Raw genomic sequence first — 24,809 nt, 5'->3', positions numbered from 1 at the left:
GGAGCGTAACAAAAAAAAAAGGAACGCAACAGTTCATGGCATACTGTGATATAACAGCGCAAAATGAAACCGAGGGAGCATTTCTCTGCAATTTCAACACTTTTATTGTAGCCATGATGGCAGATTAAACCTTTCTAACTTTGACAAATACAGCTGGTGTTAAGAAATGCCAAGAGCCATCTCGCATGCGGTTAAACAACAATAAACCAGCACAAAAATGATAATTACCAGCATAAACCACCATCTGATGAACAGACACATTATAAACAATAACTGAAAGTGTTTAATGTGGGAGCCTCAATTACGCTAGCTCCCAAACTGGCACCCAGACAATAAACTTTAAGAATACTTTCTATCTGGTACTTTCATATCTTTGTTCCTAGTTTATCACTCACAAATCTCGCATCAAGTTTTCTCTTTTATAAAATATTGCTTTATGTTTCACAGTCCTCTCTCTGTGCTGAGCTCATGAAGATGTTTGACACATTAAAGGAAAAACCACCACGTGCTGACAGCTTCAGTATCTCCACTTTTTAGGAAATCTAAAGGAGGGCTGAGCATAGCTCTTCCAAAAAGCCTTTCATCCACTGGTGTTTTAATGGAGGACAGTGCAAATACTGTAACACCAGTCCAAAATCGCACAGGTGTGAGATGGTTAAGATATCATTACTGCAAAGACCACAGCATATGACTCACACATCCTTATCAAACCATCCGGTGAGCCTTTAATAACTTCTGATACTGGTAGAGACCACTCCCATCACAATGCAAATCATCACCCAGGAAAAACTTTGTATTGGTTTTGCTGCAGAAACTCCACATGTAGATTTTTGAGGAACGAAAAAACTATTGACCTGTTAAGTCTGATGTCATTAGCCATTTTCAGGTCCAAATAATTCTTCAGTTCCCCAAGTCAAACAAACAGGGAGAAACCACTGAGAGTTTAAACACTGAACTTAATATAAATGATCACTCGGGGTGTTCACACAGCCTTAAAATGCAGACATCCATGAAGAAAAGGATTTCCAAGGTTTAGCTGTCTAAGTTAGCCAGCTAATAGAAAACTAAATATCAGCAATGTTTGTGAAGTTGGGTTAGCTGACATATGATTCACTACTTGTTGGCTAGCTCAAAGCTATGTTAGGATAACACAAACACATTAGCAGAATTAAGATGTAGAATGAGCGTTACATTTTTCTCAATTAAAGTTGTGGGTCACTGAAAGCCAGAAACAATCACCTTCACATGGCAGGAAGAAAACGCCGAAAATGGATAAAATTTCATCCAGAAGAACGTCTGAGACGATACATCAGTAACACAAGGTTAGTAATTAATATGTCGCTATGGTTTGGATTACTTGGATTAGTCATGTAATGCCTGAGAAACTCACTTAACAACTTGTCCAAATCTAGAAATACATTTAGGTTTCTATATATTTTCACTCCTGTTAGGTAATGTGGTAATGTTGATCTCACCTCAATAGGTAACACACTATCCACGAAGTCAGAGTTGACACTCTGACTGCCTGCTTCTGGCCCCCAGGTTGCATATTTAACAGCAATACTCTAAGTAAAGACATGACTCAAACCAAGCCAGCAAAACAATACCATGAGATGCCATCTCTGTCTGGGTCAAGAGTTTAGATATTTCCTTCAACTAGTCACCTGCACCTCAATACTTTATGCTTTCTTTCTACTTCGATGCTGCTTTCCAGAAAAATAAAAAGCTACTCTTTCTGTGTCTTGACCTCTAAAAGAAAAAAAAGGGGAAACACGTAAGGCTATCATATCCCTCTAAAGTAAACTGCAAACTTGATTTGATGAGGTGGAAACATTACAGAGAAATGTGACACCAATCTTTATGATAATGAAGGCCAGAACAGGTCGGTCAACATCACTTATCTGATTCAATTTCATGATGCTCCCACTCATATTCTACAGAGATGTTCTGGCCCATGCAAATGTTCTTCCAAAAGCCTGTTGGCTGGCTTAGCAGTGCATGCAAATGTAGTAAATGTCACAGCAGCAGTGAAGATCTATGAAAATTGTTAAGATGCAGTGTTAAAAGTTCTCTTTAACACTGTGTGCTCAACAGGTGGGAGCTCAACTCTAAAGAGTGCCTACTTAAACTGACTTTAAAGCTAAACTTGTCTATAGGGAAAGAAAGATCTGTTAAATGTAAAAAATAAATAAAGATATTACCATACAGAAGCCTCGTGAAGTCGTCCACATTTGTCCCCATCCCTTTGGTTCACCTATCCAAAATATAAAACTTCGATTTGATGATTTATCAGACTTATTCAGCTCCTTTAGGCTTTGGGTTTTACTCCACAATGTAGCCTACGTAGCTCTTTAACGTACCGTTACAGCTCAATGAGACTTAAAAAGGAACCCGGCACACATACGCTGTAGATCAACTCACCACCTGTGGCCTTTTGCACTGAAACTTCCGTGCATGCATCAACATTTGCACAAAACAGGGAGGAGCAGGTGCACAAATGACAACTTCCTCTGCATTCTGGTTTCTCAGCTGAGAGCAAAGAAGCTCTGTCTGACAATGAGACAAAAAAAAAAAAAACACCGCTGTCTGGCTTATATGGCTTAGTAGGTCATGTACATGAGCTGCTGCCTGCCGGTGTTATTACAAAACTGCATGTGGTAAATGCACAACCACGTCTAGACAAGCAAACTAGAAACGAATGCAAAGTTATTCCACATAAAAATCAACAAATCTGGAAAAGGTTCCCACCTGAGCCTTTCAGAATAAGCATTTATTTTTCAGACTCTAGCACAGGACCATCATGGACCACATACAGCCCAGTTTGATCTTAAGAGGGCCAGGCTAGCAAAACTCTTTTTTCTGAAGACGTTTAACCACGCAGTTCAAATAAAACAGAATGTTTGTGTTAATTCATATTTATTTATTTATTTGTTACTTAATTACTTTGTTGTAATATGAATGGCTACAGGTGAGGTCTTTATCAGTGGAAACAAATGAAAATACAGTTAAAATTTCAAAGCCCCCCATTGGGCCAGACTGGAGTCTTTGCCCCGGGTCTTATGTTTTACACCCCTGCTCTAGCAAATTTAATGAAACCATGTAAAACTTTACCTTCATATTACAAATATTTTTTAAATTACAGGCCCTCCTAGTGCATCTGGATTATCAAAATCTAGCACTTTTTAATTTGCCTTATTTTTTTCGGCATTTCTGAGCCCTTACAATGAGTACATTAGATAGGCACTGTTCAGAGCTGAAAAACACATTTAAACTCTGCTAGAAGCTGCAACTTAACACATTTTTACACCCACACCAAGTCTCACAATCTGGGGCAAAAATCTTCAAATCAAATTTTTTCTACATCACTTATATATCACAGTGTCAGCAGCAAAACTCCTCCATTTTAAGGCAGCTGACTTAAAGGAAGCATTGGTAACCTAGATGTTTGATCCAGCACTTAAGAAAACTCAAAATATCAAGGTAACATGATTCAATAACTTGTGTTACACTGCTCTGCAACCTCTGCTGGCCTCTTTCACAGAGGCAGTGAAAGAGTTGTTGGGTCTTGTCCACACACTGTAAGGTAAGAGTAAAGACTACTTCCTGCCAGACCTGTTTGTGCTCTCAAGAATGCAATTGTGCACTTTACTTACTTGGGTTATCTTGTAAATTAAAATAAAACCCATGTTTCTAAAAACTCTGGTGTCAGTCCTTTATTTTATATTGTGGCTTACAGGTATACAGGATTGTAATTGTGATATTTACAGCCCAAAGTACAGCTTGTGTGTACTTTAATCGTGATAGGATTTACTGGCATTGACCGTAGCTCTGTAAACCGATTAATTTACCTTAAAAAAAAATATTTAGGTAAATTGATAATACACACATGAAAAATGTATCATGATATACCTCCAGAGTAGCTAGGTTTAATTTAGCTAAATAAAGTCTGGTGACAGTGCCTGGCCTTTTAATTAACTGGCGGAAGTATTTAGAAAACCTTGTTGTTATGTCACCTTCGGTGCATATACTGCACAGCTTGAGTCACAGGCCAGAAAATGACCGGCAATTATATTCACTTTTAGATTAAGAGTTGAACTAAAACTTAGCACTATTATTCTCATAATGAAAGTAACTGCTGTTTAATTTGTCTAGCTGTCCATGCAAGTTTTATATTAGCCTAATTTAGCATGCTAGGCTAAGTTAAGTTAGCCTAACTTCTGTATAATCGTTGATAGGCGTTTATTAGCTAATTTTGGCTTCTTTAAAGTCAGCTAAATGGCCCTTCAATGTTTATCTTCTATCATTTTTCCTGTTAAGGTTATATACTTACCAGTTAACGTGGAAATAAAGGTGGGAAGCTATTTTAAATGTGATTTCAGATAGCGATCTTTATGTAAGTCTTCTCCCTGCATGCGGCTTTCAAGTGCATATGTTTTCCGTTTTTGCTACTGAACCTGAACCTCATCCTGAACTACCAATGTTGTTATAAAAGCGTTTCAGAACCATATTCTGATAAAGGTGAGCTACAATTTCTCGACCTTTCACAGAAAGATAATTTCTAAAGTTTTATTTTACTGACCGCTTTTTTTTTTTGTGCAAATGCTGAGTTCAAGTACGCCCAGTCTTTCAATCTTTAAAATGGTAAATTTAATTTGTAGCAGGAGAGATTTTCTTAGGAAGTAATAACCTAATGGGGATGTCTAATGCTTTCCCTCTAGTAGATATTGTGTTCTGAATCTGTCTTTCTTTTTTTTAAAGATGAGAATATAAATATCAACAGGGATGCAGTTAACATATAGCTTTGTTACTGAATCTGAATTTAACGGGTTAAACATCACCTTCTGCATAAATAGCGCATCTTGCCAAAGCGGGTATCATAAATTCTCAGTTTCACTGCTTAAATATGACACTTTCATGGGTCTTTGGTTTTGGCTGAAAAACTAATTAGTATATTTATGACAATAAATGAATGCAGCTTCACTAAATTGGCCCCTCACTATTTGACAGGGCCTGGATGAATGGTTACGTTTGCCAGCAGAGGATGACCTGGATTGGACTGGGCTCAGCTGAAATGAGCAGAGGAGGCTGCGGTAGTAGCTATATTAGAAATAGAAATATTGGTGGTTGTTGCTATTGTGTTATTGATCCTCTATTACTGAAAGCGTGTGAGGAAAGCCATCAAATAAGCAAAGCTCAATCAGACACTGCTCACATTGACAGAAAACACGACGTATCAATCAAGCGATGTACGACTGATGCCATATTTTAAACTATAGAGGAGATTTTTATTATTTCAGATCTTAAACTTGCATTTTTTTTAACTCTTAATGCAGCATGTTGACTCTAATTTTAATAGTTGCAACTGCAATGATCCTGTTTTTATTTAAAAATCTTTTTTTTGATCACCAAGCAATACTTTCACGTGTTTTCACATGTTTTCATGTTGAATTCTGTCTCATGATGGAGTCCTTCCTTGTCACTTCTCCACAAGAACCCGTGGGGTCAGGGCGAGTTGAATCCCATGTCAGGATTGTCCCCACGCTGACCTGTGCCTGACTGGCCTTCCAGCAAAAAGCCCCTGTGAAGGTAAGAGGAACTGGGGGTCCCCTCCCCTGGAAAAGAGGTTCCCTCCCCTTGACAGCTCCACAGAGCCCCAGCCACCTGCCTGCTGGGTCAGCCCCATATGAAAAGGGAAGCCCTTTGTAATCCGACGGGGATTACACCACCCAACAATGCAGCGCTGAAAGAGCGACAAAAGCCCTGTATCAAACGCCGCCGAGGGGGAGCAAGACTATGATCTCCCACTACTACCAACACTGACTCCTCTGCTGCCTCTCATCTCCCCAAGAGGCTCTCACCCCCTTCAGCATTTGCTGCCTCTGTCCTCCTTCTGCCCTCTCTCATCTCCGGGATCTGGCCTTTTATCAGCGCATTCCTTTTCATTTGCATTGCGGTGTGGGGAGGGACAGCAGGTCTCTCTGATCTGATAGAGCCAGAAGATCAGGAGGCTCCTCAGGGCATGAAGGGTGTGTGTTTGAGTGTGTGTGTGTGTGTGTATCCTGTCCTGCAAACACGCAACATTGCATTCTCCAGATAGGCAGTCCAGAGGGGCAAATAAAGAGGCACCCACACCTGTCTGTCGAGCTCTATTTGTCTTTAGTTTAGAAGAGGAATAGGAAGTAGTTTAAAAAGAAAGCGACACTCACCTTCAAACAAATTGGCCACAAAAATAGCTTAAAGTCACTCCTTCACTTTTCAAAATAGAAGATATCTCAAGATGGTGCGCAAATTTAAAAGGATGCATTCTTCTTTTTTTTTTAAAGGTGTTTCTTGATGGTCTCTTGTAAATGTTTGTGTTGCTCAAGGAGATAAAAAAAAGAGTTAGTTTACTCTTCAGATTTCCTCCGAATCATTGAATTCCCAACCCACCCATTGCTCAAACATATGTCAGCGCAGGGGGGGCGAAGTTAAAAAAAAAGTGATGATAGATTGAGGACACGAAAGACAGAAGAGAGCAAATGTGCTGTGCTAAATCTACAACCTTCAGTCAGCCTCACATTGACTGACTCGGAGAGTTACCTCAGCTTGTGCTCCAATCAATGTTAGCCCTGAGAGCATTGAATAGAAAATCATTCAAATTGTATTATGTTAGGATATATGAGCCGTTTCAAAATATTAATTCAGCATTATTTGAGGTGTCTGTTAAGGACAGCAGTTACAGCTAGCAGTGCGTTGACTCGACTGAGTGATTGCACACCTCTATTACACGTGATGTATGAATGTGTGAGCGAGGGACCTATTTTTCATTACCAGGACTTTGTCCCTAGAGGCAGTTGTTAAAGAAGAATCCATGAATTACCCCTCTGGAACAACTGGCCCTTGTCATAAGCCGAGAGGAGAGGGGAAGTGAAGGGGGAAAAAGGGAAGCACAGCACTATTGATAGTGGTGGGATTGAGAGACTGGAAGGATGCCAGAAGAATGTGTCTGCCTTTGCTTGTGATCCGGCAACGCTGCCGCCTCTCCCTCTGTCCAGTTAATTGGAATACAAAGCAGAGCAGGGTCGATGAGAGAGCGGCGGTGAGGAAGAAGAGGAGGAGGAAGGTGGTGGTGTGAGGGGAGGGTGGTAAGCTGCTGTCTGTCTACAGCAACACTCAACCTTCACTGCTCGCTGGGAATTGACTGTGGAACCAGCAAGCGAGACCGACACACTGTCACTGGTAAAATGAACTGTCACCTTGCATTTCTCAGCCTCCTGGCAGCATCGAATTGGCCGCTTTGAACCATGTGACGTGACACTGATTGAGTTCTGGTTTCCCCCCTCCTGGGCTTTAAGGAAAAGAGCTGGTTTAATTTCAAGTGTGCAGGCTTTCCATGCAAAGTATCAGGCAGCGCTTCGTACCTGCGTCTTTACACCAAAGCTTTCTCTTCTTCCTCACCACCCCTCATTATTTCATCGTGCTGCCTCGTTACGCTGCCTCTCAGCTAGTCTTGTTTTTCTTACGGCATATAGTCATGGCGGTCTGACAGGCACACAGAGGAGGAAAACTATTAGGGGTAGCCATTTGGATCCTGGAGGCAATCCCGGGGAGTATTAAGACGTTAACCCTGGCCAAGTCACTTGTCTCTCTCAGTTACCATGCTGATGGAGTGGGGAAAGGATGCAGTCGCAGTGGGACCCGGGAGACGGGAGCTTCAGGTCGGCCAGCGCCTCCAGATCCAATCGAGCCTGACTCGGATGGGGGATGGTTGTCAAGAATGTCTCAGGCTTGGCTATAAAGAGCCTCAGTGCCAAAACAAAGAGCGTGCCACTCATACCCAGGCAGCCCCTCTCCACAAACCTCCAAAAACTGTGAAAGAAATCATGAAAATAAAAAGAATTAGGGGTACGGCAGTACACTGGTACCAACCCATATCTACTCAGATTATAAGACTTTCAAAGGTAATCGTTTATCATAGTTTTGTTTCCCTCCTACAACAATGAGGGTATAAACACCAACATAATTTTTTTTTTTAAAAAGGGGAAAAAAACTACTGAATTTCACAGACCAAACACCTAAAATCAATTTTGATAACAATAAAAAAAATGCATATGCAAGTTTGGTTTTAATTTCTTTAAACACCTTTTTAAGAAGTGTTTAAAAGTCTGTTTTTCTCATCATTGCAAATTATAAAAATATGCGTGTTACATTTAAACCCAGTTATGTCTGCACACGGAGTGATGTCATCAAAGCGTTTCACCTCAGTGTCCAAGAGTCGTGCTTCATATTAGGGGTGAAACGCTGTATTAATAATGCACATATAACACTACTAATAACTGTGTAATTATTATTTTTATCTGCTCTTTCTACAGCTATAGTTCCACCTCCGTAATGCTTTCATTCTTAATTGTTTGCCAGAAAATACAAAACGCAACAAATCTGTCTTATTGCATTGATGCTAAAGATACTGTGACAACACCATTAACTGATACAATCATGAAGTGAAACTTACATATGCAAACAATCTATTAAGCTGCAGATTTTCTTTTTGAATCGGTAAATTAATAAGTTTCAAGGATGGATGAGCTTAAGAGAGAAACTGCCCCCAAACAGTCCTCATAAACTAAGGAGGAGGAGAGACCCCTCTCAGAGCCGATGGGAAACCAAAAAGATGTTTTATATGGAGAAAAATGCTTTTTCTAATTTCACATATCCCGCAGAGATGACATCAAATGTCTTATTTTGTGCAGCCAGCAGCACAAAACCCGAACAAATTCATTGTAGTGCCAGGCTGACAGAGAAAGTTAAGAAATGTTAAAACTGAAGATGTTTATATTTATTTCAAATAATAAATAAAAGAAGATTTAGTGCACAGAGCTGTTTCCCCTTAAGTTTCTGATTCCATACACCTATTTTTAGTTCTTCATTTCTTTGGTTAGACATTAATTTATGGTCTCGATCTTAATAAAGGTCAATAGCATTAAAAAAAAACAGGACAGAGATGGAAAATGAGTCCTTGTTTGAACTGTAATTTGTTAGGTTTTTATAAATATTCTGAGAAGTTTTCAAGAAACTGAACAGAACCAAATTTCTTTCATCCATTTAATTTGATGTCTGTGTCTTACAGTACAAGAGAAAATGGTGTTATCCCTCAAAGCTGTGTTTGATATCTTCCCTCTGTGGTATCTTTTGGATGACCAACCCCCGGTTATGCCATGAATACTGTATCTAGTTTTCCTTTGAAGCCCGGGGACCCTGCAGAGTGACATGCGACAGAGGAACTGGTAGAAAACCAAGGAAGTGAGCCTGGCAATAGACTTGTAAAAGAGCCTGCAACAACTGCGAGCAGCATGGGGTACAAACAGCACTAGGTTGACCTCAAGCAAAGTGCAGGGAGGGGTGCCGGCTAAAGACATCTGAGGAAAGAAAAGGAGGCTGTTTTTGCTGGAGCTATTAATAGTTTTCGACTATATTTGCGCCTGTAACAGTTTCTTCTTTGTGTTCCTTTTGTGTTCATTAACAATTCTGTGCTCCTCTCCTCTCGCTGTCCTACATTCCCTGGGCGAAGGCGAAGAGGGCTGAACTGATCCGAAGGTGAAAAACATCCTCCTCCTTTCTCCTCTCCCCCAGCTGAACATCTGTCTCCGTGGTGTTGGCTGCAGCACCGACTCTGACACCTCCAGATGGAGAGCCCGCTGGGAGCGCTGAGGTATTACCTACAGAGATGGCAGAGATCGCACCTCTGGAATGAAGTCCCACACTTGTTTTCCACACCGTCCCCCTTTTTTGTTGTTGAATCTGTCACTATTCACCTTATATATTATCGCCTTCCCAGTCCTTGGCCTTGCGACTCATCTGAAGAGCAGGCTGTTGGTTTGTAAGGAAATGCATGTCACCAAACCTCTCTGCTCCTTTTCTAATTTACAGTAATGGGCCGTATGGTATTTCAACTGTAACTTCTATTTGTAGGACTGTATCAATTTTTAATATAGTTGTCAGAGGACTGCATACTCATGCAGATATATTTCAAACGATTTCCATTTCCTTAAAACTTGTTTTTGAGCAGCCTCGGAGAGATTAAAGTTTGCACAATCTGGAGCACAACCTAAATGACCTACAACCTTATTAGTCTCAATATTAAAAGCAATACCTGCAAAGATCTGAGAGACTTAGAGCGCACTTCTCTGAGCCTCTCTGGTGTCTTGACAGATTGACTCTGCATTCATTTGTGCCTGAACTCTGTGTGAACCTCAGCTTTGGGGAAAGGGGCAGCAACAGGCCAGTGCTGTTGGGGCAGAAACTGTGTGCAAACCTAACACCCAGTGCAAATATTGAAACTGCTGCCTCTTCAACATCACAAGAAAGTAGGCGGTCAGGTCCAGCGAGCCTTTGGCTAAAGGTGAAACCAGAGTTAAGCGCTGAGAGGTTAATTGATTTCATCATTTTAAAAGAAAGATTGTTACATTTTATAAGATACAAATGGACTTCAGTGACAACCTGTGACAACCTGTGTCCCGGCAGAATTTGGGTAACAAATCGAGCCTGAGACCTGCCTCCCTGGAGTTTGTTGTCATGTTTAGAGCCCCTGGAGGTATTTCGAGGTGAAAAGGTCACCGAGAACCACCCCATGTGTTGTGAAAGATTCCTCTTGTCACATTATGCAAGGGGACTAATAATAGAGGTAAACATACAGGGGGGGAAATAAGTTTTTAAAACCACACATAACTTTATTTTACACAGTGAAACAGAACAAATTCTTTATCAGAATTTAAAGTTTGATTGGACTGAATCAGAATTATCTAGATACTCTTTCTTTGTTTTTATTTTATTGCACAGTCACACACAACAAATACAACTCTTATTGCATTTTATAGACTTTATTAAGCTAAATCGTTTCAACAACTGTTGGAAAATACCCTGTAAATAAATAGTGCAAACGGTAACACTGAGTACATCAGTGCGCCAACAAAGAAAAAACAGCATGGAGGTGTGTAATAGAAAGATTAAATGACTACAAGCAGACACTGCCTACCCTGTATAGTTCACAAGTCCATAAGCAATTTTCAGTTTTTTTCTGGAATGGTGCAACTTTGGGGGAAAATGTGAAAAACTCTGCTCGGGCCTCCAGTTATACTTTTAGTCACGGTTTAGTTTTTCTCTTTTGTCTTTGGGGAGGCTTCAGAGGTGGAAAGTTTCTCCGCTGGTGCCGGGGTGTTGACTAAAACACAGCCCAGTTTCTCCCGTTTCTTCTGCTTCATCCTCCGGTTCTGAAACCAGATTTTCACCTGCGTCTCATTGAGCTCCAGGCTGGCCGCCACCTCCACCCGCCTTGCCCGCGATAGGTATTTGTTGAAGTGGAACTCCTTCTCCAGCTCGGTCAGCTGCTTGGTGGTGAAGTTAGTGCGGATCACGTTGTGTTGGCCGGGAACACCGAACTCCGACACGACTGCTGTGGAGAGAAATGGATGGATGGGATGATAGAGGAAAATGAAAGTCGTGGGGCTAAAGAGTGGGCTTTAATGACGATGAAAATGTCAGCGTGAACAGAAGAAATGCGTGAAATATTAGCTGCCAAATAATTTGAGGACAATCTAAAACACTTTGGTCTAATTATATCAGCTGGATGGGGTTTTTACGCACGGGGAACAGATCCCGTTTGGTTTCTAAACTGCATTTCTTAGCTCTGATTTCCTCATAACAGACCTGTTTTGGGGGGATTCCTCTTCACTTTCATCCAGTCGAAAGTTTTCGAAGTTTCCTCCACATGCTCCAAATCCCTTTCCTTACATGGAGGCGGTAACCTTGCGTAAACACTTTCTGAATATTCTTGCTGCCTCTGATCCCCGCTGCCAAAATGCAGATACTGGCCTCCCGGTGCAACCCCAGGCCCACAACTGTCCCCGGTATAGGGAGCCATGTTTGTGGTGAGGGGTGAGACTTGTGCATGGATAAAGCTCCGGTCCTGCTCGGGGGCGAGGCCGTACTGGTGATGTCCGTACTCCAGAGGTGAGCCATACACGGAGTTGCCCGGTCCTGCGAACGGCATGTCCAAGCCTACGTGGTTCTGGTGGTGCAGAGGGAGGCTCGGAGTCTGGTGGGGCGCCGAAGTTGCGACCATTACACGTCCGTCCGGTGCGTAACTATCACTTGTTGCGCAAGAGTTGGAGGATGTATATCCATGGTTTAAGTTGTGGTATCCGGCCTTTGCGCTGAAAATATTTGCTCCCCGGTTACACCCGGGGTAATCTAAGTATGAGTTCATCCTGAACCTGGGCCTGCCGTTTGTTCAGAACTGATCAAGACCGAGCAGTCATTAATCGGTGCTCCCTTTGCCCTAACCTTCTAGGTAGTATGTCAAAGCTGTAAAACTGCCTTCCACCCTCATATCACCTTCCTGACACACCATGTGACCCGCCAAACGCCAATGGCAAGGGACCTACAGCACTCTGTCAAGTCTGCAGACTCGTCCATCAAACGGCCTCGCATTTACATGACAAATGCTTCAATCAAACTCGCTCATCCATCTGATAGGAACGCAAACAGGAGGACACATTTTCAGGCCGCAGTGTTACAGGAAGAAAAAATGATAAATGAATATGAGAAAAAAATGATAATAAAAATGATAATAACAAAAAAGTTACTTTTTTCGAGTTATTTTACTCTTGAACAAATAATATAAAATAACCTTTTCTGTTCATTTATGGCCTGCAGCTGTTTTAATTGGGATATCATTTGTTTTTCATGCACTTTGTTTAATTCTCTGTTCTAAATGACATGAATGAAGCTAATTTCTATACTGAAAATACACTTTTGTATCTGCTTAAATAATTGGCTTATTATTAAAACACGTTCGGACTGAGTGAACCCTGCAGACAGACACCGAATCAGGCAAGGGGGGAAAGGCATTGCAGTGACTCCAGTGATCCATCATGGCTCCTTTTAAAAGATTGACAGCTTGTTTGGCCCATTTCGCCCATAAAAGAACAAAGACACGTTTAAGAACCATATACAGTCTTTTTTCTCCACGGCGTCTTTCTTTTTCTGCTTACAAGTTGTTCACACATACAGGGTAAAATCCTCCAAAGCCTACAAGCTCCACTCTCCTCTTATAAGAGTTAATGTAAGGTTATAAACCTCAGGCGCTAACTAAGCTCTAATTAAAAGAGAGAAATTTGCTCTTGGCTCTTTTATTTTGGAGATCAAATCTGGTGGAATAAATTATTATTATTATTATTATTATTATTATTATTATTATTATTATTATTATTATTATTATTATTATTATTATTATGTTGGGTAAATTACAACAGTGAACCTTTTTAATTTAATGTCTTAATTATTAAACGAAAGTTAAAGTCGAAAAGAAAATAACCGAAACTATGCATTTAAAACACACAGCAAGTGATTTATAAATACAGATAAAAAACAACATTTGAGACTAATATTCTCATTAATTAGTCAAATAAATAAATAAATAACGCATGCATGCATGGAAATATATCAGTATTGCGCTTCTTTATAAATCCACACCGTGCGCTACAGGTGGGTCAGTTTGGGAGCTTGCAGGATTCTTTCCTGAGGACTGCAGCTCTGTGAGAAATACGAGGTCAGGTCGTTTCCTCGCAGGTTAGGGTTTGGTGTGTGTGAGCTCGTGTGGGTGCTGTACTGCACATCAAACTGCGGGCCATGCGTGAAGCCTGAAACTGGATACTTAGAGTAGTTTGCCGGGTACGCAGGCTGCTGCTCCTGCTGCTGCTGGGGCCTGAGCGGAGGGGAGGCCGGTTGGTAATCCCCTCCCAGATGGACATAACCCAGGCTCGACAGAGTGGGGCTTCCCGGGGCGGAGGGGGAGGACGAGGGTGAGCAAGAGGAGGTGGTGATGGCTGGAGGGAGGCCCTGACCTCGCTGGTCCTTTTTCTGCTTCATCCTCCGGTTCTGGAACCAGATCTTGATCTGCCTCTCGTGAAGGTTGAGCAGGCCGGCCATCTCCACGCGCCTCGGCCTGCACAGGTAGCGGCTGAAGTGGAACTCCTTCTCCAGCTCCACCAGTTGCGCGCTCGTGTACGCGGTGCGCGTTCGCTTGGAGGCCGGGGTCGCGCTGCTTGGACTCTTCTCGTTCACGGGGCAGTCTGTAGAGACAATAATGTGCACGGGAACGTGATCAAATTAGAAGCTTCCCCTTCAATAACCCTTTAAGTTTGCACATTTCTTAGTTTTAGTCTTATGTCTCATTAGCTGACCCTGTTCCTGCCATGACCCCCCCCCCCCCCCAATTATAAAAAAGTAGGATCAAAAGTAAAAACAGCAAATTAAAGTTTAATCAGTAAATAAAATCAACAACAGAACAGAATAAATGAGCAGCGCAGAGGACACATAACGTTACCACAGCTTCGCGGTGCCTCTGGTGCTCTGTGCGTAAGTTAGTACGCATGTGCTAAAGGGCAAAGTCAGCAAGCTCCAAGGCTAAAAATGCATACAGTTAAGGTAATGGGTTTGTGTTAGAAGTCTACGCATTTCAAGGATGTTGATTTTAACTATTTGTGGGGGGTTTGTGGGGGTTGGCAATTTCATATGCGTTTAATGATTTACTAAATGAAACACAAATATAAAAATAAATTTTTATATACAAGAAGAAGTGTTGTCCAGGCTCGTTCTCGTTTGGTTTATGTGTCTGATGTCAAATAAGTCAGTTGATACTGGACATTTGACTGTCTTATGGCTTTTATTTAAATATTTTTTCTGTCATAAATCACGAAAGTCTCTGATTTAGGCTCAGAGAAATTGTATTTAAAGTGGAAGATAATTGCAAAGAATAAAAATGTGAGTTTAAATGAAGGAGGGCCATCTATACCTGTGTGTTTCCTGTTTTAATAAGCAGCATTTCTGCGCTGATGAGTCATTCTGTCTGTCCTCTTACTCTCGGCTTCGTCTGTCCCCCCAAAATCGATAAAATCTGAATATCTTTCTATGTAATAAACATGACATGTGAAATTAAATTATATTGCTTGTTCTGTTTTATTCTTAAAATAAATGTCATCCTAAATCCTGAGCCAGGGCCTTCCCCTCGCATGCCTGATTGCAGCTTTAATGCTGAACTGCAGGGAATATACGCTACATTAGGAGCTACGTTGAAGGGAAAATGGGTGGAAACGGCTTCATTTAAAATCCTCTGCTGCTGCTGGTTTATGTCATACAGACCTGCGACTCTCCTCCCGGGTTTCTGATTTGAGTGTCTGGACTCTTTCATCCAGGGGAAAATCTTTCTGCTCATTGCAAACTTTGGGTTTTGCTGCTTTGACCTCCGGGGAAACGTGCCATGCTCAGACGCCTCCACTTGCTGCTGAGGAGCGCCCTCAAAGCCGCTCACACCATCCGGAGACTCGCTGAAGAGGTCACGGTGGTGATGGTGATGATGGTGGATGCTGTGTGAAGCGCTGCTGTTTTTCTGCATTTCCATTAAACGTGCACAGGGTCTCCTCCTCCCCCTCCTCTCCTCCCCTCCCTTTTTGACCTTGTGGCGAAGCGCTGGCAGCCAAATGTCACATGGCAGGTTTCCACAGAGCCGAGGGCTTCTTGGCCTGAGACGATCCAGCAAAAAAAGAAAAAAGACGGAGACAGAATCAGGGAGGAGACTAAATGATCCATCTTATCAACTCAATAGTATGCTGACATGAATAGCAAGCCTCTCCAAGCCAGAGAGGCGACGCAGAATGAAGAGTGTGCTGGAGAAAGAAAGAAAAAAACACACCAAGAGGAGGATAATCCTGTAAGATCTCTGCAGAAATTCAATTATTATCCTCTTGTTCACCCTTTGCAATTAATATGGACCTCAGTGGCCTACAAATTCCTTTTATTGTCATTTAATTATGTAAGTAGCATAAGCAATATATAAGGATCGCAGAGTATTAAAGGGGCAGCTTTATTGGAGGCAGTCTTTTGTTTGATTCAGATTCAGGGCAAGAGAAAAACATAATACTAATTGACAGATATAAATAGCTAAAATATAAAACCATACATTAAATACAAATATAGCAAATAACAGTGTTTTTATTCATGCTTTCAGTGGTGCTGCGGGAAATTAAATTAGGCCTGTATGACTGCTAATAAATAGCAGCCTTTGTTCAGTTAATGGATAGCCCTGCGTTGGGCATTTTTTAAGGGGGGAAAAATTAAACGTTACATCACAGTTTGCTAAGAAAAATCCATCAATTAAACGCAAAATAAAAGAAAAGTGCTTTGTGCGCCGCGGCTAGTTTGTGCGCATCTTCTCGGGCAATTAAATTTAATTCACTTTTCTTGCAAAATTAAAGAGAATGACATTATTAAAGGCGCAGTTTTAAGGACGAGGAGAGGGAGTGAGCAAGGAAGAGAGGGAGAGAGGGAGAATAAGACTGGAGGCATGCAGCTTTATGAACTCTGGTTGAACCGCGGCTGGAGTCGGGCTCGTAAATCATAAAGACACATAACCCAGTCCGCGGCACAACAGCTCGGCTGCCTTACCTTCACAACCTACATTCATTCCGCTGCTGAAACAATCCTGCACGCAAACAAAACACACCGGCTCCTCTCACCTTTGGAAAACCTCCCGGATTAGTGAATAATCCCAGCAGAAGCACGCGGCTCTCGTGCGTTAAGGTGCACGCGACGTGGCTTTGAGTGGTGAAGGAGTGGACAGTGTTTCTGCAGCTGCAGACCGCCCTGCGTTGCATTTCTGCACACAGGATCGGCGTGTGTGTGTGTGGATGTCTGTGTGTCTGTGTGTGCGCGCGTAAAAAGGAAGCCTTTCTGCTGATCGTGCAGGCTCAGTTTCATGTATGGTAATAGGCCTGCGATAAAGATAAGAAAGGGGATTTTTACGTCTTTCTATATGGCAAATTGACTTCCTCTACGTTTCTGTGGCAATTAGAGCAGAATGAAAACCCAGAAACATTAAGATGGCTCAGCAGAGGGCAGGGGGAGCTGAAATATTTTTGGCACTGAAGTCGATTTGAAGTAGATTTAGATAAAGAAAATGGCCTGTTAAGGAGATGCTTCCCACCTCCACCACCACCACTACTGTCATGCATTAAAAACAACCAAAGGCTACCAGTTTTTAATTCCACCGCGAAGCTTTCGGGGCGCAGAGAAATCACACTTCTATGAACACACAAGCAGTCACGTCTTGTTTAAACAATCCTGGGAAGTCGTCCAGCTGCTGTAACAATAAATTCAGACATCCAGTTCAGGACCGATGCCAGAGATGCCGTAAATTACTCAGCCAAAGAAAGCTATCAGTGTTTAGTCTTTATACCAAATGCATTCTTTGCGTAATGGATCCTTTCTTCCTTAATTTAAAAGGGAGATCAGAGAGGTTCATTTCAAAGCACCAAAGTGGAGACAGACCGCGGTCAGCACAGCAGCATCCATTAAAAAAAAGAAAAGAAAAACTTGTAACGAGGCCTGGCTTGTGCTGGCTTTGGTTTTTGGAGACCGCTGCAGCGGATCGATTGGCGGTGCTTTGATCTCTCGTCTTCACGTTTTGCTCGATCTCTTTGATTGGCTCTTGAGGGTAATATTTAACTCAGTGGCGTTAATTAATGCAAATGGGCGTCTTTGATCTTTGATGCGTGCCACAAAAATGTCTCATGGCAGCCGTGGGCCTTCTGTCCAAAAGGTCTGATTTACCTCACGCACACTGGTGCAGTTATTTTGTGCAATCACCGTTGATTAAACTGCTTCCTATATTTGGCCAGAGCGCTCTGAGAAACCAGATTTATGCTCCACGAGTCGCATTTTACTGATTAAACAAAGACTGAATTAAAATAAACGTTAAAAGTGGAATTTAGCAGACGGAGGGAAAAAAAGCGTGATGTGTTGTGTTTGCTCCAAAACGTTAAAAAAAAACATGCAGACCTACAGAAGAGATGACCCACCCCCACCCCCTCACCCCCCTCACCACCATTTTCCACATTTTGATTGGCTCTAGTTTACCAGGAAATGTGTTGATCCGTGCATGCTGAGAGTCACAGATGATTAAATGCACTTGAATGAAATATCACACTTGCCCTTCACACTATCAGCTCCATATCTTTAACCTGATTCTTTTTGGTTTATTTTGTTTAAGTGGAATTTTCGCCTGCTTCTCCAATTTAGGGTCTTGAGCCTATCCCGGCTGAAATTTTGATAATAAGTTAGTTATCAAAATTTCAGTCTTGCAAAACATTCTCTGTGCCCCACATGTAGGTTTTTTCTTTTGTTTTTGTTTTTTGTGGCTTTGGTCAGCGCTGAAAGTCTGCCGAGTACCGTCTGCTTGAACAGCTGTACAGCTCTCCATGTATGCTGATGAATCCGACCAGATGTAGCTTATAGCCCTGGAAGGTTCAACTACAAGCTGCCTTTGTGCTAAGACATTCCCATCAGTCGAAGCTGCAATTTGTGTGGCACTGAATTTCTGAGATTTAGTCCTCAGCAATAACTGCTTAACAACGAGCATGCAGCTACCCTGCTTAACCCCTTTGTGCTAAAGTGCAAAGTATTACCCTCAAAGGTGCCCAAAGTAAGGTCTAACCCTAATGTGTGCCTTTGAGAAAGAAAAGATTCTGTCTGTTAGAGCTATCGTCTCATTATCAAACAGAATTTCAAAGACAAAAATCATTGTGATGGCATAGGAAGAAAAAAATACCGGATTATAACTGATGGTGCATTAACGTGCAAGCATTAGTTTAATGTTACACATATGGTTATAGCACAATAAAAAAGTTTTTTATTCTGTTAACATATAATAGGATGCATTAACACAATTATTGTTATTCTATTCCAATATTTGCTTTTGAAATGTAGTGAAAGTAGACAGAAATACTTGAGTGAAGCACTGCAGGTGCACACAGGTGCACATATAAACATAAATCCTCCTGAGAGCCTATAAAAAGCGCCATAAACACACAAAGAAAAATCAGCAATAAGTGCGCTGTTTAGACAAAAACTGCCCTCTGATATATGAGACGTGGAGGCTGGTTGGGTGTGTGTGTGTGTGTGTGTGTGTGTGTGTGTGTGTGTGTGTGTGTGTGTGATGGGGGTGGGGGTGCAGATGGACTGACCCGATAAGTCAGTTTCCACTGAATAACGCATGCACAATAAATATAAATACAAATAGGTTTGATCCTCGTGGAATGTCGTTATCACTCATGTATGACAACATCCCCGAGCTGCACTTTACGCCCATCACTCGCGATCTTCCTCATCGTCTTCTCTCTCTTCTTCTTCTTCTGTCTGGTGTTTGATGGACACACACAAACACACACCCTCCACACACCCCCACCACCTCCACCTCCAGCCGCCCTCCACTCAGTCTGCAGGCCTGCTGACAAATGCAGCGCACTGCAACCGCTCCTGTCAATTAGCTGCAGGAACCACGTGTGCGCAGAGGAGGGGATTTATTGCCCCGAATTAATTCTCTTGAATCGGCGGTGGCAGAGGCTTGATTCCCCACGCAGGCAACACGAGCGAGTCGATAACCAAACAAATACTCATAAATAACCGTGATTTAAAAATGTTGTTTGGCATCTATAAGCAGTACACAAACAGCAGATATATATGTATAAGTGTTTGTTTGGGTAATTGTCAACAGCTGCACAGCGCAGGCTGAACAGATGTTACGCAATATATAATGTGTCTTTACGGGAGGATTTTTAAAAATAATGTGCATTAATAAAGCTCCTCCTGTCTTCGCCTTTGATTCATTTGTTGCCTTTGCTGCTTAGAAATGCTAAATATAACAGCGTTACTCCCGAAAACTTTAATCAAACTCACACTGCGAGTGCGTAAAATCCAACTTTGGCGAACTTACTTTTTTCCTTCTCCGGAGCCTCATGCTTTTCCTCACCAGGCCGGGTTCTCCATCCAGTCAGGTCCGTTGGAAATGTTTGTTTGAGGTCCTCCTCCTCACATTTCCCCCTGGCTGCAAACTACAACTCCTCCTCGACTATACGGACAGTGGCAGTGAAAAGGAGACGTGACAAATGATGTGCGGAACAATGCCCACATTCAAGGCTCGTCCGGCAACTTTCCCAGATGTCATATTCTTTACCCTCCACCCTCCCCAACAATGAGGCGCTAAAAGGGAGGAAAGAGGAGAGAAAACAGCCAGCCAAACTGTGCAGAAGGCCTGCAGCTCTAAAGGAAAAAAATCACACACACCAGCAAGAAATATCAAATGTAGCGCTCATGTTGCACTGATACACAAACAGAAAGGAATTTTCTTGTCTTCTAGACGAATGTTTTTCTTCCCTTCTAGGTGATGTGTCATCATCTACATACTCCCCAAGATGCGAATTTGTGGCTGCTGCTGTATTTACACAAATTCGGATCTACAGGGTGGATATAGGTGACAGATTCTCCGTCTCTGCGGGCGTTTGGACAAAAGCCTGGAAGAATGAAGTCAGCTAATTTAAAAATCAGATCTAAACATGATCTTTTCACTTTGTGAACCGTGACACTGGATATTTCTGGACATTCAGCAATTTTTAATTTAAAAAAAAAAACCTTCATAAGTTATACTAAAGGCTTCATTAGTGATTAATAAATATTATTGACCTGTTTAAGTCATCAATAAGAAAAAAAAAGGCAGATTGTGAAAAATCCCCTGGGTTTATGATGTTTATCTCTATCTCATGCTGGAAATCCATGTATGTCATGTATGTAACAGGCTATTAAAGCCACATTAAATACTTTATAGATTTTAATAAGTCATTAACAAGTAATTCATCAAAGGTTTAAGACATGGAGCAGCATGTTAAATGTTAATAAGTCACAAATAAAGAGGATTAATAAATGCAGTCTGCAGTTTTTAATATTAGTAACTTATTAATAAAAGGTTGCAATAAAAAAAACCTACTGTACAATTAATTGCAGGTTAATTAGATAAAGATGAAAATTTGGTTAACAAGCTATTGATAAAAGGCTTCATTTATAAAATATTTAGTTATATGTAATACTGGAAGTGTTTAAACCACAAGGTCTTCAATTACAGGAAATGTAATACATGCAGTCTGCAATTATTAATGTTACTGACTTACTGATAAAGACTTAATTATCAACAAGTCATTCAGCTGACAGCCAGATATGTCATTATTATTATCATTATTATTATTATTATTTTAAAAACAACAACAACAACAACATCAACGTGTTTTTAGATTTATAAATGCACAAAAATAAGTCTTTAGTTCAGAACTTATAAATTCATTTATAGATGAGAATAGTTTTAATATAAAGTTTGAAAATAAAGTTTATTGCTATTAATGCCAATAAGTTATTACTGTATGAAAATCTGAAGTTGTAACTGTTTATATCTCGTTGATGGGGTAGGTTAATTTCCAAGAATTGAATTATAAATGCAAATGAGAAATTAATAAGGGGTTTAATGTCTCAGCTTTCCAGTTTTAAAAAAGGTTATTAGAATTTGCTGAATACAAATACCAGCAGCTGTTATTAAGTCATGATTAAGATGTTTTCAATTTTTTTTAAATAATAAAAATTGCAATATTAAGAATATTGAGACAAGCGGTATGATACAACACGTTACACACTCAACCGAGTCATTAAAAACAGATATAAAAGTTAATAAGTCATTAATATGGGCTCATAATAACCCGTTCTGAGGATATATATATAAATTAGACAGAAGTTTGAGCTTTTAAATGATGAACGCTATCGTTAGAAGAAGGTTGGACATAACAACAGTTTATGTTACTACATTATTAAAATACTTTTAGTTAAAAAAAATCTGCAGGTATACACCTTAATACGTTTTTTAAAGGAGTAAAGTAACAACAATGTCATTAGTAAGGAGCATTAACCACAATACCTGCAGTTATAAGTGTTTATGTGTCATTAATAAAGGTGTTAAACCACAAAGAATGTGATTATAAATGGAAATATGCAAACACTTAGGAGTTTATTACACCAGGTATCCAGTTATAAACATAAAAAGGTTATTAAGATTCATTTAAAGCAAACACGTGCAGTCATGGATGTGAATAAGTCATTGTTATGGTGTTTTGGTAACCCGCTCAGATCACCAAGTGACCAAATCTGCACTTATTGATGTTTCAAAGTAACAGTACTAAGTAATAAGTCATTAAAAAAGGAGGTAAATCACTAAGAACGCAATTTTTAAATGTATTTGTGATTATATAAGTTAATAAGGAGCATTGACTACAGCACCTGGAGTTATAAGGGTTTCTTTACTCATTAATAAATGTGTTTAACTGCCAGAAATGTGACTATAGATGGAAATGTGCAAATAATAAAGGATTTGATAAATCAGGTCTGGAGATATAAATGTTAATGAGTTAATATTAAATGGATTCTGATGGCAGGTCTACAGTTATACACGCTAACAAGTTGTTACTAAATGGATGTTGTGTCCGTACCATCTGCAGGGAGTTTCTAAAAAATATCCACTGTTCTTATAACCAGCCCAAAGAAGCTTCTACAGCCCTAACACCCAAACGTTATTATTTATGGTTTATAATAAATCTATAAGAGTAACTTAATGATTTATTAACTGTTAGCTAGAAAGCCACCAACTCTAAACATTTTTGTAAAATATGCCCACAGAGGTTTGAGTTTGGACAAATGTTTTACAGCTGCAGTGACCTCATGTCTTTATAGCATTTATAACAGTGATATGACTGAATGCACGTCACCGTCAGAGGCTACAGAGTCCTTTTCGAGAAACTCAGACACTCAAATCAGAGTAAATACCAAAAGATTACAAAAAGTCCTCCATTGGAAGTTTGAACTCACCACTAGAAATCCTGCAGGGTCATCAGCTGGCATTAAAGCATCTTAAAATGTGTAACTACATGACACACAGCTGGCTTAGGGCAGTGTTTCCTAATTGAAGGTTATTGTGTGACCTCACAGGGGTCATAAGATAAGCATGAGAGGCCATGGGGTTATTAACGTCAGAAGAAGGAAGAAAAAGAAGCTTTTTTCTCTTATTTTGTTGTAAAATGTAAAATAATTTAACAGGTTTGAGCTTTAAAAAGTTATTTAAACTAAAAACAAAGGAGAAGTTTCACATTAAGAAAGTAATTTTTAAAACACTTGATAAAACTTTATAAAAAGTTTGGGATCTTAAATACAGATAAAAATGGTGCAGTAAAAAAAGGCCTCAACACCTTTGGAATAACATGGAATACAGATTAGAGCATAACACAAAGTAGAAATACTGTAGTACAAAGTACATGAAGTCAGTGTGATTATTTCCTCTCCAGCTAACGTAAAGAAAAATGAACCCAACCTTTTATTATTATTATTTTTAAATCAAAAAGCAGCTTCACTCCCAGCTCAGAGCGCAGGATTAAATGTGTTTCCCTCTACTCGACCTGATCAAACTGAAAGAGTTAACAGATAAACAAAGCTCGTCTTTTTCTCTGTTCTTCTCTGTAACTTACATGCCCCCGATGATAAGAGCTCGAGCTGGAGGCAAAAACCCCAGAAAGAAACCTCATCCATCATCAGCCGGCTCGGTCTGAGGCGCCCTCTGCTGGCACAGCCGCCTCATTACAGAGACCTCACGGACACAAACAAACAAACGGCAGCAGCTGTGAAGTCACACACAGCCTGCCAGATGTTGAGCACCCATACAAACAAAAATGTTCAAGGTGGTTTCATGCATTTTATGATTTTGATTAAAGTCGTTCACACTGACTGGCTGATTTTAACATTTATGTGCAAATAAATACAAACTCCTTATGTTTACGCTCTCTATTATTAGGTATACAACATTATATGTATATATATATATTTTTCTATTCGCTGATTTTGAAACTAAGACCTCGATATTTGTGCTAAATTCTAAATTCTGTAAATGTATATAGGAGATATATAACTCAGCGTGCATCGCCACATTTTTTAAACTCAGTTTTCTCGCAAACAAAAGCGCAAAGTGGAGCTGAATTCTGCTAATTTTACGCAGCTGCTTTGGAGTGATTGAAACCCTGATTATAAACTGTGAAAAATATGAGAAATATAAGCATTGAAGCCTCTTCTCTCCTGTGCAAAAGCACCGCGTTATTGCGCTCCTGAGCCTCGGTGGTGACAGTGCAAAGTCTTCCTCCTGACGCATCTGCGGGCTGCAGTCTCTACCGTCTCCTGACCCAGCGATGATCCCCGCCGCCATGAATTATGCATGAGATCCGGGTACAGATTACCCCTATCAATATGCAATACTCATTACGCTGGCTAAATTGCCACTTAATAGTTATGAATATGTGGAAAATGTCTGGGACCCATATAGCCCACCACTACTTTTTTACTCTTTTTTTTTTTTTCTTAAACCTGAAATGAGTTTGGAAATACTTTTGGAAATATTGCAGAAGTCTCTTGCAGTCTTTTGCTTTCCTGCACATAATATCATTATGTTTTATTAGTGGCCGCTAGACAATGCACTCCAGGACCCACATAGCCTGGCTTTTCTTTATGTAAAGTCAGTGAAGCCTGTGTCCAGCTCGGAGTTGTCCGAGACTTCACCTTTGGCCGCTCGGTGACTTGACAGATTCGGATAAATCACTCCAGGACCTCGCTCAAGTTCGTTTTTGCATGGCAGCTCTATAAAGCTTCTCATTAGCCTTCAAGAGATTTTATTTTCCCTCCTAAAAAAATCAGCTTTGGTTTGAAAAAGAAACTTTGGATTACTTTCTTTTAAGTATGAAAATCTGCCAGTATGTGTCCACACTGAGCAGAAACAGGGGCCTCTAAATGAGGATGTTCAAACAGCAAAACGTTTAGGATTTTCATGATAAAAGTGACAAATAATCAGTGTTAAAATGTGGTTCTGTGGC

At 40.6% G+C, this 24,809-nt stretch overlaps 3 protein-coding genes across 10 annotated transcripts in view; all 3 read right to left on the bottom strand.

The window, feature by feature from the left end:
* skap1 (src kinase associated phosphoprotein 1) overlaps positions 1-4,427 on the bottom strand; it is a 46,134-nt gene extending 41,707 nt beyond the window's left edge. For 3 of the 6 annotated variants that reach the window (XM_085169650.1, XM_085169647.1, XM_085169653.1), the window contains exon 1: positions 2,202-2,318. In XM_085169650.1, coding sequence (XP_085025776.1) covers positions 2,202-2,241 — 40 coding nt within the window. In that variant the 5' untranslated portion in view covers positions 2,242-2,318. Of the gene's footprint in view, positions 1-2,201; positions 2,319-2,360; positions 2,543-4,330 lie in introns of those variants that run through there. The other 3 variants (XM_085169652.1, XM_085169649.1, XM_085169651.1) reach the window with 3 other exon arrangements.
* Positions 2,418-12,242, bottom strand: hoxb1b (homeobox B1b). Its single transcript, XM_085169659.1, has 3 exons — positions 11,683-12,242; positions 4,331-11,428; positions 2,418-2,550 (listed from the first exon to the last, which is right to left on the bottom strand). The coding sequence occupies exons 1-2, from the start codon at positions 12,239-12,241 to the stop codon at positions 11,127-11,129; spliced, it is 861 nt and encodes a 286-aa protein (XP_085025785.1). The 5' UTR covers position 12,242; the 3' UTR covers positions 2,418-2,550; positions 4,331-11,126.
* A 1,273-nt stretch (positions 12,243-13,515) lies between these two features.
* LOC146512284 (homeobox protein Hox-D3-like) lies at positions 13,516-21,093 on the bottom strand. 3 transcript variants are annotated; one of them, XM_085169662.1, is made up of 3 exons: positions 16,551-21,093; positions 15,178-15,557; positions 13,516-14,108 (listed from the first exon to the last, which is right to left on the bottom strand). In XM_085169662.1, exons 2-3 carry the CDS (start codon positions 15,434-15,436, stop codon positions 13,516-13,518), a joined length of 852 nt encoding a protein of 283 aa, XP_085025788.1. In that variant the 5' UTR covers positions 15,437-15,557; positions 16,551-21,093. The 3 variants fall into 3 exon arrangements, with proteins under 3 accessions (XP_085025788.1, XP_085025787.1, XP_085025786.1); XM_085169661.1 differs by having other exon boundaries at positions 19,805-21,093; XM_085169660.1 differs by having other exon boundaries at positions 15,178-21,093.
* Between the last annotated feature and the right edge of the window lie 3,716 nt (positions 21,094-24,809).

This window comes from Neolamprologus multifasciatus, chromosome 8 (genome assembly GCF_963576455.1).
Source record: "Neolamprologus multifasciatus chromosome 8, fNeoMul1.2, whole genome shotgun sequence".
NCBI classification, from domain to species: domain Eukaryota; kingdom Metazoa; phylum Chordata; class Actinopteri; order Cichliformes; family Cichlidae; genus Neolamprologus; species Neolamprologus multifasciatus.
The sequence above is the reverse complement of the archived record's forward strand: the minus strand, read 5'-3'. Positions and strand labels throughout refer to the sequence as shown.